The sequence below is a fragment of the Podarcis tiliguerta genome (assembly GCF_965153285.1).
Source record: "Podarcis tiliguerta genome assembly, chromosome: 7".
In the NCBI taxonomy this organism is placed as follows: domain Eukaryota; kingdom Metazoa; phylum Chordata; class Lepidosauria; order Squamata; family Lacertidae; genus Podarcis; species Podarcis tiliguerta.
Window position 1 is genome coordinate 33,078,397 of NC_139540.1, and position 12,613 is coordinate 33,091,009.

The 12,613-nt window shown below is 42.3% G+C and overlaps 1 protein-coding gene across 12 annotated transcripts in view; it reads right to left on the bottom strand.

Moving 5' to 3' along the window:
• SULF1 (sulfatase 1) overlaps positions 1–12,613 on the bottom strand; it is a 116,330-nt gene that overhangs the window by 19,376 nt on the left and 84,341 nt on the right. For all 12 annotated transcript variants that reach the window (XM_083450992.1, XM_083450986.1, XM_083450991.1 and 9 more), the window contains 4 exons: positions 11,857–12,032; positions 11,128–11,256; positions 10,807–10,863; positions 9,015–9,144 (listed from right to left, as the gene is read on the bottom strand). In XM_083450992.1, the coding sequence (XP_083307118.1) occupies positions 9,015–9,144; positions 10,807–10,863; positions 11,128–11,256; positions 11,857–12,032 (492 nt within the window). The remainder of the gene's footprint in view (positions 1–9,014; positions 9,145–10,806; positions 10,864–11,127; positions 11,257–11,856; positions 12,033–12,613) is intronic.

The window sequence follows — 12,613 nt, forward strand, 5'->3', positions numbered from 1 at the left end:
TGCTGCACTATGTGGACAGGTTAAATGGAAGTTGCATATGACTGAAGACCTTAGATAATCTGACTTTTGGGCTCACGCTCTGAAAAATTATTACTGCTTTTAATTTTTATGAATGTGCAGGCTTTAAAACATCCCAGCTAATCTACCACAAACTGCAAGTTTCCCAATGGGCTAATGAAGAAAGATAATGCAGTCCTCGAGAAGGAAGTTTTCCAAAAAGCCACAAAGTAGTAGTTAAGCCTGATCTGCTGTTGCATAAAACAGCACTTTTCATGCACTGAAAACAATAGTTTGTGAGTGGAAATAGATCTGGAGCACTTCCACGTCTGCTGAAGTCCAGCTTTCCTTGCTAGATCACAGAATATCAAGAACAGCTGCTAATTGCTCCTAATGGAAGTTAAAAGCCCATTCAGGTGACCTGCAATATCAGGGTCCTCCGTTTGATCCCATATGCAGCTGGAGCAAAGCCACACACACATCGCATACAGACCAGGGGTGGTGACAGAGGAAGACAAGAAGAGTACTAGCATGCAATCTGTTGGATCGGCTACTTCTGGATAAGCATAGGCTCGATCTACAGAGATCAGTAAGCTACAACAGACAGTTTGCTATGTTTACAACTGACCTATCTATGTCGCCCAGCCAACTGCAGAGGGTTTCACTTAAACATGGGCGTGCTAGATGCCAAAACAGATTAAAGCGTGAAGTGCTTTCCATGTCTACTCAGACGTTATGTCCCACTGCATCCAACAGGGTAAACTCCCAAATAAGTGAGTATAGGACTGCAGCCTAAATGGATATAACCAGAAATGGAAAATTACTAAAAGCAAGGGATGATATGGTTTACCCTCGACTCAAGGCAAAAGATTCCATCACTAATAAGCACGAATGAGACCTGGTTAAAAACAAGGTACTGTGTGGCTGAGCACAGGGTGCCACACTTTATCAACATTGATGGGACAGGGAGGGGGTTGTATCAGAGGGCAATGCCTCACCATGTCTCTTTGAGCCACCATTTTTTCTCAAGTTAGGAAGCTTCCCAAAATGATAGCTGCATCAGTCACCAGTGCTTCCTGCCCTCGTTGCTGTGTGCTTCTCCTTTAGGTGATTATACAGATCAGCTTCGCTTCCTGCCTTTACTGCTGTGGGTTCTTTGATCACTAACCCTGATGGCTCTTCTTCACAGACACAGCTAGCCAGTCACCTGTTGCCAGCTGAGAGAAATCCTTGACCATCCTCATTTCTTTGAACCAGTCATAGCTTTCAGGATTATGAAAAACCCTCCCACTTGTTTAACATCCGTTATGCCCTAAGCTTCAAAACACAGTCCTGAAGCAGGAAAAATGCTTGGAATGTTTTGGAAGGGAAATGTAATGATGTCCACCTAGGGAACCTTTGGCCCACCAGATGTTGCTGAGCTACAATTCCAATAATCTCTGCCACTGGCCATGGGCTTGCTGGAGCTGATGGGAATTGTAAGTCAACAACATATGGAGGGCCACAGGTTCCCCACACCTGGCCCAGGGAAATAGATTTCACCTGAGAAAATTGCCACTGATTTCTCTCCTGTTACCCAAAGGGTCTTTGGCCACAATTTAATTCCTTGATATTTATACAAGTCCCCTCTTCTGTTCAGCATTGATGTGGTTGCACTTACCGGTGTAAAAATAATTCATCCTCTGCCACAGTAATGTCCACATCCACCAGACAGCGATCCTAGCCTGTCTGTACTGGCTGCCAATCAGTTTCCGGGCCCAATTCAAAGTGTTGGTTTTGACCTATAATGCCTTAAATGGCTCAGGACCACAATACAGTGGTACCTCAGGTTACATACGCTTCAGGCTACATACGCTTCAGGTTACAGACTCCCGATAACCCAGAAATAGTACCTCAGGTTAAGAACTTTGCTTCAGAATAAGAACCGAAATCGTGCTCTGGCGGCGTGGCGGCAGCAGGAGGCCCTATTAGCTAAAGTGGTGCTTCAGGTTAAGAACAGTTTCAGGTTAAGAACGGACCTACGGAACGAATTAAGTACTTAACCCGAGGTACCACTGTACCTGAAGGACTGCCTCTCCCCATATAAACCGTCATCATCTGAGGCACTTCTTTGTGTGCCTCCTTCACATGAGGCACGGAGGGTGATAACATGAGAATGGGCCTTCTCTGTAGTGGCTCCCCATTTGTGAGATGCTCTCCCCAGGGAGATTCGCCTGGCGCCTTCATTATATATTTCTGGGGCCAGGCAAAAATGTTCCTCTTCAACCAGGCCTTGGGCTGATTTATATTTTGCTGCCTTTTAAATGTGTCTGTGGAAAGGGGAGTTATTGTTTTGCTGTTTTGTTTTACTTATTTTCATGTTTCTGTCCTCTATTTTACTCTGTGAACTACTCTGTGAATCTAATAAACAACAACAACAACAACAACAATAACCAGTCCATGATAATAACTAATATATGCCCACCCACAGGTTCATTGTAGTTAATGGCACAGGGGCACCTACTGCCTATTTGTTACAGAATACCAAATCTGCCTTGACACGTCTTGGGCCTGTTGCATATTAAGATAGCCCAATGGTTGTCATGGTGACCTACAAAGCTCTGAGCTGTTTCCAAGTCTGAGACCGCTTCCATCAGCTCAGACAGGGATTGGCTAGGCAAAGGGATGATTGGTACTGAGGAAATCTCTGAAGTCTCTCCGTGGCCCAACACCAGGCAAAAGTATTTAATATATGTTGTCTGCCATCCAAGCTACCTGATGATAGAGACTGAATATAATTTAAGCTCCTTGGAGGATTTTCCAGTATTGATTATGAATCACAGCACAGTAACAGCTCAATCCAGCTTAATAAATGTTGAGATGAGCTGAACAGAAAATCCAAAACTGAACTGGCAAATCCAAAAGTAGCCCCTCTTACAGATTTGACATAGTTTTGGGAATTATGTAAAAGGGCAAACACATACACATTACTCCTCTGCAGTCCTGACAAAAACCCCTCTCAGCATCCTGGTCATGTAGACCATTTTTTGCAACCATGATACAACCCAAGGTTTGTGCCACTAGAGCTATAGCAGCATATACATGACTCAGCCAGTGAAACCAAAGCAGCTTGTCATCAGGGAACATCAAAGCCGAGATGACTCCACAACTGAAGTGATTAGAACAGCAGCCTTTGGAAACAAGACTTGATGCTGGGTACAGTTTCATCCTCAATGTATTCCTAACAGTGGAGCCAACATTTCAGTTTTTCCTTTTCCTTCTGCAAACCTATCTAGTTCCCCACAATCCTCTAGGAAGGAACTTAAGTCAGAAGCCTCCGTTCCTGCTATGCCTTACTGCTATCACTGTGGAAAGTCCATTCCATGGGGAAATAGAAGTCCCCAACTTGAAGTTCCTGGAGCAAGAAATTAAAAAGTCCCTGTCCCAGGTCCTTCCTTCCATTTGCCGCCTCCTCCATTCATGCCTGAAAAGTTATTCCCACAAATCTAGTCACCTGAAAGGAATCTGGACAGTCTTTTCAAGGAACTGCCAAGAAAACTGGCAGCGACACACACCATTCTGGAAAGACTTTTCAATAAATCCCAAGAGGCAGATTATGGCGCCCTCCACTTATTGGTTTTATGTGTATTAATATAGATTTACATTCAACGTTGTTAAAGTGCAATAAATGTCCCACTTAAGTATTTAAAATGAACACTGTTTACTTAATATGCTGTGACAGCTTTAGACAGCCATTAAAGCCTTTCATGTAATGAGGAAATTAATTACAGAGTCTACAAAAGATGCCTCAACAGTAGGCATGCTTAGAGGTTATGGAAACTCTGGCAGCTGACAATTTAGGCTTTAAGAATGTTGGAAAGGTTGATCACCAAGGCATAAAAAATACGGTCCAGAGTGAAGAACTCATTCACTGGATTTCAGTGGAAATTTAAGTTTGCAAAGCTTTGGCTTTGTTGCACCCTAAGTCTTGAAAAACTAGGTTTTAGTGCTGCAATAGCTCAGAGATCGGAGGAAAAACTCTGATCCTGCTTTCTCTAACTTGGTGCACCAGATATGGAATGCCCGCCCCCACGTCATATGTATTTTTAAGCCATGTAAAAACCTGCGTGTTCAGACAGGTGTTTCTATGAATTTGGTAGGAATATACAGTGGTACCTCTGGTTACGTACTTAATTCGTTCTGGAGGTCCGTTCTTAACCTGAAACTGTTCTTAACCTGAGACACCACTTCATACCACCTCGGCGCGATTTCTGTTCTGATCCTGAAGCAAAGTTCTTAACCCAAGGTACTATTTCTGGGTTAGCGGAGTCTGTAACCTGAAGCGTCTGTAACCCGAGGTACCACTGTATGTATTTTACATTTGAAGGAATCTTATAAGCCAGGTTCCGTTGACCTTCTGGATGCTGCTCAACAACAACTCCCATCAGCCCCAGCAAGCATGGCCAACGGCCGGGAAAGATGGGAGTTGTAGTTCAGCAACATCTGGAGGGTGAAATGTTCCTCACAGCTTTTATCCAATTTTTGAGTGAATGGTGTGTGTGTGGTGTGTGTGAGAGAAAGAAAATGGGAGCTACTATTCATATTGATCTTGATCAATGACAGCTTAGTACTAAGGTACCCAGTACAAAGAAGATTCTGCGTACAGATGAGGGGTGGGGGGTGGAACAGAAGTGTAAATGGCCATTTATTAATATAGAGGGAGGAACAAGCTTTCTTCAAGCTTGGGTATGAAACCTACTTTTTCTAAACATTCTTGAATGAAATCTTATTGCTTTATATAGCTGGCTGTTGCTGTTTTAAGCAACAATATTCTTTCATTGGGTTTTTAATTATTGTTGCGAGCTGCCTTGATAAGGGGGAGTTTAAAACAAGAACTGTGGGGGAAGATACTTGCAGCACTCAACCAGGTCGCCATATGGATCCTGCACCTATATGGCTACATTTAAAGCAGACCCTATGAAGCTGGCTTAATAATAATAATAATAATAATAATAGGCAAATCAAATCTTAATTCGGTCTAGTAAAAATAAAAAATGCAAAGATTTATCTGCAAAAGGAAGCGTAAGGCTCAAGTTTGGCATCACAGACTTAGGTGTTCTTTTCAGAATTATAGCACATAATAGAAAGATGAAATGTAACAAATAATAAAGAAGCAAACCAGCTTCTAGCTTAATCACCAATTTACAATGAAGGGATTTAGCTCAAATAAAATATCTTGTGTGCAAAAACGGTCTGCAAATGCTACCACTGTAAAACATGTTCTTGATTCAAGGGCTACATTTAAAAATAATTTCCCTAACAATGGTTTGTTTTGTGTGTTCTTGCTTTGGGAAGCAATTTATTTTCATTGAATGTCCCCAAAATATCCCTAATGACCCCTGCAGAACGCTGGACAAATGCCCAGATGGCATAGTTGAAAGAGTTTACCTTTAGCTAATTAAGTCACATTAAAGGTAACTGGAATGCATCAACTTACAAGGTAGCATAAAATAACTGAGAACAAGGTGGAAGGCATAACATTTACATGCCAGTTTCCCCATTAAATTTTCTATTTCCTAGTCAATTGAGGGGGGAAAACACATTTACAGGGAGGAAATTCTTCATAGAAACTGCTTGGGGCAAGTATTATTCTGCACTTATTATATTCTTTAATATAATGAGTGCATTATATTGATAATGTAATATCATGAGTATATATTCTTTAATATCTATAAGAGCTTGTGGCTATCCTTGCCAGCATACTGTACTTATCAGTGCAAACATTATCGAAAATTTCAAAGACATTTATAAGGAATGTGTAGTTTCATGCTGAAAGACATTGATATTATTATCAATATACAGGCATACATAGAACAGCACATAACCACATAAAAATATAATCTTAAATACACATTAAAATATAATGGCGGAGGAAGGGCATGTTTAGCCTGGAGAAGAGGAGGTTAAGGGGTGATATGATAGCCATGTTCAAATATATAAAAGGATGTCATATAGAGAAGGGAGAAAGGTTGTTTTCTGCTGCTCCAGAGAAGCGGACACAGAGCAATGGATCCAAACTACAAGAAAGAAGATTCCACCTAAACATTAGGAAGAACTTCCTGACAGTAAGAGCCGTTCGACAGTGGAATTTGCTGCCAAGGAGTGTGGTGGAGTCTCCTTCTTTGGAGGTCTTTAAGCAGAGGCTTGACAACCACATGTCAGGAGTGCTCTGATGGTGTTTCCTGCTTGGCAGGGGGTTGGACTCGATGGCCCTTGTGGTCTCTTCCAACTCTATGATTCTATGATTCTAAGGTGATGGTGGGGTAGATGCCAAACTGATTCTGCAGGATTGAAGCCACTCCTATTGATAATAGTGCATGGTTGAGTCGCACTGAAGATCAGTGTTGCAATAATTTTAAAAGCTGCCATAAGATGAGTCTGAAATACCCAGAACAAAGGGGCAGAAGAAGCAGAATAACTGCAGTCTGGCAAATGTGTTGTGACTTGCAGGCAAGCTCAGTTGGTTAGAGTATGGTGCTGATAGTGCCAAAGTAGCAGTTTGATCCCCATATGGGCCAGCTGCATATTTCTGAATTGCAGGGGGCTGGACTAATTGATCCACAGGGTCTGTTTCAACTCTACAGTTCTATGATTCTAAGCAAGCAACAGAATCAAGCGCGCGCGCACATAAAGCCTAATGTATACTGGACTAAAGATAACCCAAAGCCAACACCAATTTTGGATACGCACAACTCTTTCAACTCAATTTCAGCCTCGGTGAGGCAATTAAGGACAAATGGGTGACTGTCAAATTCTATTTCTCTCACTTCCTCATTTTTCCAATCTTAATTCTGCACATTTTCACATCAGTTTGCAATTTTTTACAAAGCTGAAAGTGTGTTGCCATTTTTGTGTGAATTTCTCCTACCCTTCAGATTTCTGTATGCAATTTCTCCTAATAGTCACAGTATTGCAAAGCAATTTTAACTAACAGAATGCATCTTTATGTTATTTTGTACACATAACTTGGATGGAGAACCACACAGCAAAATTTGGAGAAGTGTGAATTTTGAAGTATGGCTGTGTTTCGGTTCATATATTGTTTTGTGCAGTGCAAGTTAGATAATTTCACCTTTAAATGTGTTCTGGACTAAATTTCTTCTCAATCCCTAGGAGAAACCCAGTTATTCCCCAAGGCTCAAATGATGTGCAAGCACGAGAGGGTTTTTTCCACCCTTAAACTTGCCTCTCATTCTATGGACTAGACAACTTACCATTTCATGTGTCCTGTGAATGATAGTGGAAGAATGTGCAACCTTGTACCCAAACACTGTCCCTTACATTTACTTACATACACACACAGACAACCTAGAGTCTGGGCTTTTGTTTGATTATCCTACTTAAATTAAAGTTTCCTGTGCACCATAATTGCTTTTGTAAATGCTACAAGGTTGTTTCAAAAATCAATAATGTCAGCAAAGTCATGTTTATACACAGTGTCATAATATGAAATGCTTTTAGTGGATTCTTGGGACTGTCTGTCTGGCTAACCACTTGATACTTCAACCCAGCTTTTACCTGCTGATGTGTTTTAACTGTACTCTATTGCTACCCATAAAGGTGAACTTTACCAGTATATGAATGAAAACTTATTTATTTTGGGAGCACAGAGAGCGCGTCAAATGAGACTCTGCATTAAACGGCATCCTAAACTTCCTCTAAAGTATTAAATGCTCCTCGAGTAAAAGCAGCAATCTGTACAAAACTGTACAACTCATGGTTCTCTGTGCGACTTTTGGGACAAAGCAACAAAATAGACATGAAATCTGTCATTAACATAAAAGCTGCTTTGAGAAACAGTAAATGCGTTAACAACAGTGACATAAAACTATTGCTAGCTTTTTCCAAAGCTAATGCCAAACATCTAAGGAAACCCCTTTAGCTGTTCTAAGTGTGGACTCAGGCAATACTCCTCTTTAGACCACACAGTGATACTTTCCATAGCTTGGAATTCACATAAAACTGAAAAGGACTGGCATACATTTGATTTCTACAGCCTTCCTGTATTTAGCAATGGGCTCCTCTGGAGCTGGGTGAGAGGAGGCCTTGTCCAGTTGATTATAGAGAATGGAACCCATCTCATCTAACACCCTGTTTCCAGCATCAACTTACCAGATATCTCCAAAATATTCACAAGCTGAGCCTAAAGGCAGCACCAGTGTTACATCTGGCAGTGCCCTTGACACCATCCCAAGTCTCCCCTTGTTTCTCCCTGTGGCAGCAGCTGGAATGTGACAGTTTGGGTCTTTTTACTTTCAGCACCTCAGCAGCGGCAATGGTAGCAGAAAGGTGTAGCAGCAGCAAACGCAGCAATCTAGACAGCCAGGGCTACTGTTGGCACCTAACACTGAAAAGAATTCCTCCCACAATCTCCGAGGAGCTGATGTAGAGTTGCTCTGGGTGGATGCCAGCCAGGCCAAAAGCCAGCAAGTGTCTGGCACTGGGAGAAGCCTCAGGCCCAGGAAGCTTTAGGTAGCAGTCTGTTTGTTGACAGGCCCTCCTGAGGGCTCCGGCTATTGGCAACTGCCCACTGGTGCCAACTTCTGGTGCCAGATCTACATGAAGACACCAGTCCTCTCCCACTTGTTTTAACTGTTTGGCAGAGGAACGGACTACCTTGGAAGATGGTGAACTCTCCTTCACTGGAGGTTTTTAAACAGAGGTTGGGTGGCCATCTGTCTGGGGTTCTTTAGCTGTGATTCCTGCATTGGACTAGATAACTCTTTGAAGTCCCTTCCAACTCTACAATATTTTCAATATGATTTGCTTCCCAGGATCTAAGAGGCCAGAACCTGGAAGTTTCATTTGGCTCGTATGGAGAGGAAGAACCATATGCGCACTGCCTTGAGCTCCTTGGGAGAAAGGTAGGATATAAAAGTAATTGCAAAAAATTAATAAATTGCGTGCTCACCTAATCTCTCAAGAAGGCACACACAGTAGAGACATAATGAAAAACGGAGGGATAGTCTCTTGCTTACCTGACCAGGCTGCTCACAAGCTGTTTGGTATCTTGCTTGCTGACACAGCTCCTTTACTCTCTCATATTTGGGCAAGTGATTCGATTGCTGGGTATTTTTGCTCGCTTCTTCCTTCTTGCGCAGAAATTTACTTTTTTTATAAAAGAAAAGAAAAGAAGCAGCACACTAATGCATTTATAAGCAGCACACATGAATAAATTGCTTACAGGTATCCTGACGATAAAGCAATACAGAAAATGTCGTGAAATAAATAAGGCCAGCTTTCCCCGTAGCAGTAGCAAATAAGAAAAAGACAAGAAAAAGCCAATGTGGTACCTTTCCAGATATTGTTGTACTGCAACTCCCACCAGCCCCACCCAGCATGGGAAATGTTCAGGGATGATGAGAATGGTAGTCCGATAACCTTTGAGAACTATGTGAGCTATGTGCCTTGTGATGAATGATGTTCATCAGGCCCAGGGTAAAAACCTGGAAATGGCTTTCATCTGTATCTTTGGGGATTTCTCTGTTTCAGCCAAAGTTATCCCCTTTCATAAGACCTTCTACTATTAAGAAGATGTGTAGAAGCCCCGGGTAAGCCCTTTCCAGATATAACACACCTCAAAAGAATATAAGTAGGGAGGGCAGCACTGAAGATGCCACCCCTGAAATGATGCATGCTCATTAGAACACCTGAGCAGAGTCCCTACACAGACTGCCATGCACACAAGCCCTTTTCCTGTGAAAGATTCTGCATCACGGGAGATGGGAGATACAGTCATACCTCGGGTTAAAGACGCTTCAAGTTGAGCGTTTTCAGGTTGCGTCCCACGGCAACCCGGAAGTAACGGAACGGGTTACTTCCGGGTTTCACTGCTCACGCATGTGTGGACGCTCAAAATGACATCACGTGCATGCGCAGAAGTGGAGAATCGTGACCCGCGCACATGCGCAGACGCAGGTTGCATTCTGCACGGCTTGCAAACAGGGCTCTGGAATGGATCCCGTTCGCAACCAGAGGCACTACTGTACTTGCACAGTTGAAACGCCCTTCTTCAGACTCCTCCCCAACCCCACACTCACTGTGGGAATGGGAGAGTGAAGGGGATGCAAAGAGTTCAGGAAGCAGAACCACACTCTGGCCACACTCTGGCCACACTCTGACACAACTAAGGGGAGGATGCCTGACCAGAGTTATGAAGGAGCCTTCATGCATTCTAATAAACGTGCATAGGTCAAGGGCTGCAGCCTATTGCTCCCATGTACGTTTTAATGTCCAAAAAGGAACAATGCGCGCGCACACACACACAACACACACACACACACACTGCAGATGCTCCTCTCCCTATTACCAAGAAGAGCAGGCTGCTTAAGGCAACTCATCAGTGAGAGGGAGGTTCTCTGGATGTGCTCAGACGCACAACTGTTTTTATTACTGCTTTGTATTATTTCGGGGTTGACCTCAGGCATCAAAAATGAACCATGAGTCAGAGGCTGTTGCTGCAGGACTATGGATCTTGCAAAGACCTCTTGGCATTGGACAAACAGCTAAGAGCAGCAATTAACAGACAAGCTGAAGGAAAGAAAAACAATGGGATCTGGAAAATTGCTGGATGAAGCTGCTTTGAGGTAAGGAATGAGCTTCATAGACTGCAGTGTCAATGGCAGCAAACAAATGGGCCAAGCTACCAGAAAGAAGGAAGCTAGATCTGTGCGTTTGCACCTAACATTTATTGCTTTGCTGCCGATTAAAAAAAAGTGCAGTTGCCCACCAGGAAGATTTTCCCAGAACTCTCTCAGCCCCAATAATTACCCTCTTTCCACTAGGAACGTATCACGCCAAACTTTGGTTTTCTTGTTTGTTCGAAACCTGAAATCAAAATAATAATATTTACTGTTGGCCTCTATGACTATGTTTGTCTAGGCAATTAAAGGTGAACTATTTATTTTCCCTCCAAACCAACTAGCTGCCCACATGTTCCCACAGTTTTAGAAATGTGTTCTTTAAAATAGTTTTAAGCTGGGAAAGCAGGGGCCGACTCCACTAGTTTTACCACAGCTCATTTTCTATCTGCTTATTGATTTACTCAGGCATTCGCTACCAGACAGCCTTCAAGAAAGAGCTTTAACTCACCTGTTTCCTGCTTTTTCAAGGTCCAGCAGTTTTAGAATAGATTTGCCATCCATATCAGGAGGCGTGTCAAGTCCTGCAATATCCAAAACTGTTGGAGCAAGGTCAATATTCAGTACTAACTGAGATATTCTGCAAAATTACAAGAAAAGGTCAGAGTTATATTAGGCACGTTGGAAGCAACCTTTCACATCCTTGTAGAATTTGAACGGCAATTACTTCCAGTGTAGCACTTTGATGTCAAACTATATATAATAGGAGTGAAATCTCAAAGTTCCCCTTCCAGAACTGTGCAATTAGCAGGAACATGCTAATACTGTATCAAGACATTTTTTAAATATGAGTCTAAGTTAAGCAATGATATGAAGCAGAGATTCTTCTCTTGCCAGTAGACTCATCACAAAATCTATATTTATGTAGCCTGAGACGCCACCATGAGTACAATATATCTTCACATGACCCTAATAACTCTTTAGCAGCAAGCCACAAAAGAAGAACTGCACAGGGCTATAATAAAACAATGAAGGAGCTCCATTATACCTTTTAGCAAGCGTGCTTTCTCTCTCTCTATATATATGTAAAAGGGAGGGGGGTAGGTTTGATCTTCATAGCCAATGCTTTGCAATAATCTTGTTGAAATAAAAACCAGCCACTTAAGAATGACAATCAAATGTGCTTACAAATATTTTACATTAGGTACAACAGCTGTGCTGCAGACATAGAAGAACGTACACTGATCCCGGCTCTACACTTGGACCACGAATAAAGAAAGGGACGCGGATGTCAAAGTCATATGGCATTGACTTCCCTTTGACCAGTCCAAACTGCCCAATATGGTAACCATGGTCAGCAGTGTAAATAATGTAGGTATTCTCCAGTTCGCCAGTCTCCACTAGCATGTGATATAACTGAAACAGAATAAATAGAAAAGTAAATATGGAAATAATGCTAAGTCAAATCTATCACGCACACAGCAGGCATATGCAAGCGATTATATACAAACGATCTAATACGGTTGCATTTCGGTGTTGAACCAAAACCACCAAGTCAGCAACTTTTCATATTGTAGTTTATTAGGGTTTTTGAGAGAGCTTGTGGGTTTCACACAATATATGTCCACTGCAAATGTCCTGTACAGTGAGTGACCACTGTTGTAACTGTATCTGTCTCAATAGCAGAGGATGGACAAAGGCAGTTGTAAATCATTTGCTACTGAAAAGTCTTCCTCTCGTGTGGTTATGGAGCCACATGGATATGTCTTAGACCATTATTCCTTCTAAGAACACCAAGTATCCTCTACTCTAGATGAGAGGTAGCTGATCAAGGCCTCAAGTGAAGATCTTTCCCAGACCTTCCATTAGAGATTTCCTATCCATGAAGATGCCAGGGAACCTTCTACCTGCCTACCATGTGCTGTACCAAAAAGACAGCGCAACATTATTGTCAGCATTTCACAGAAATGGTGCCTGCGGAATGAATTGCTCCAGAA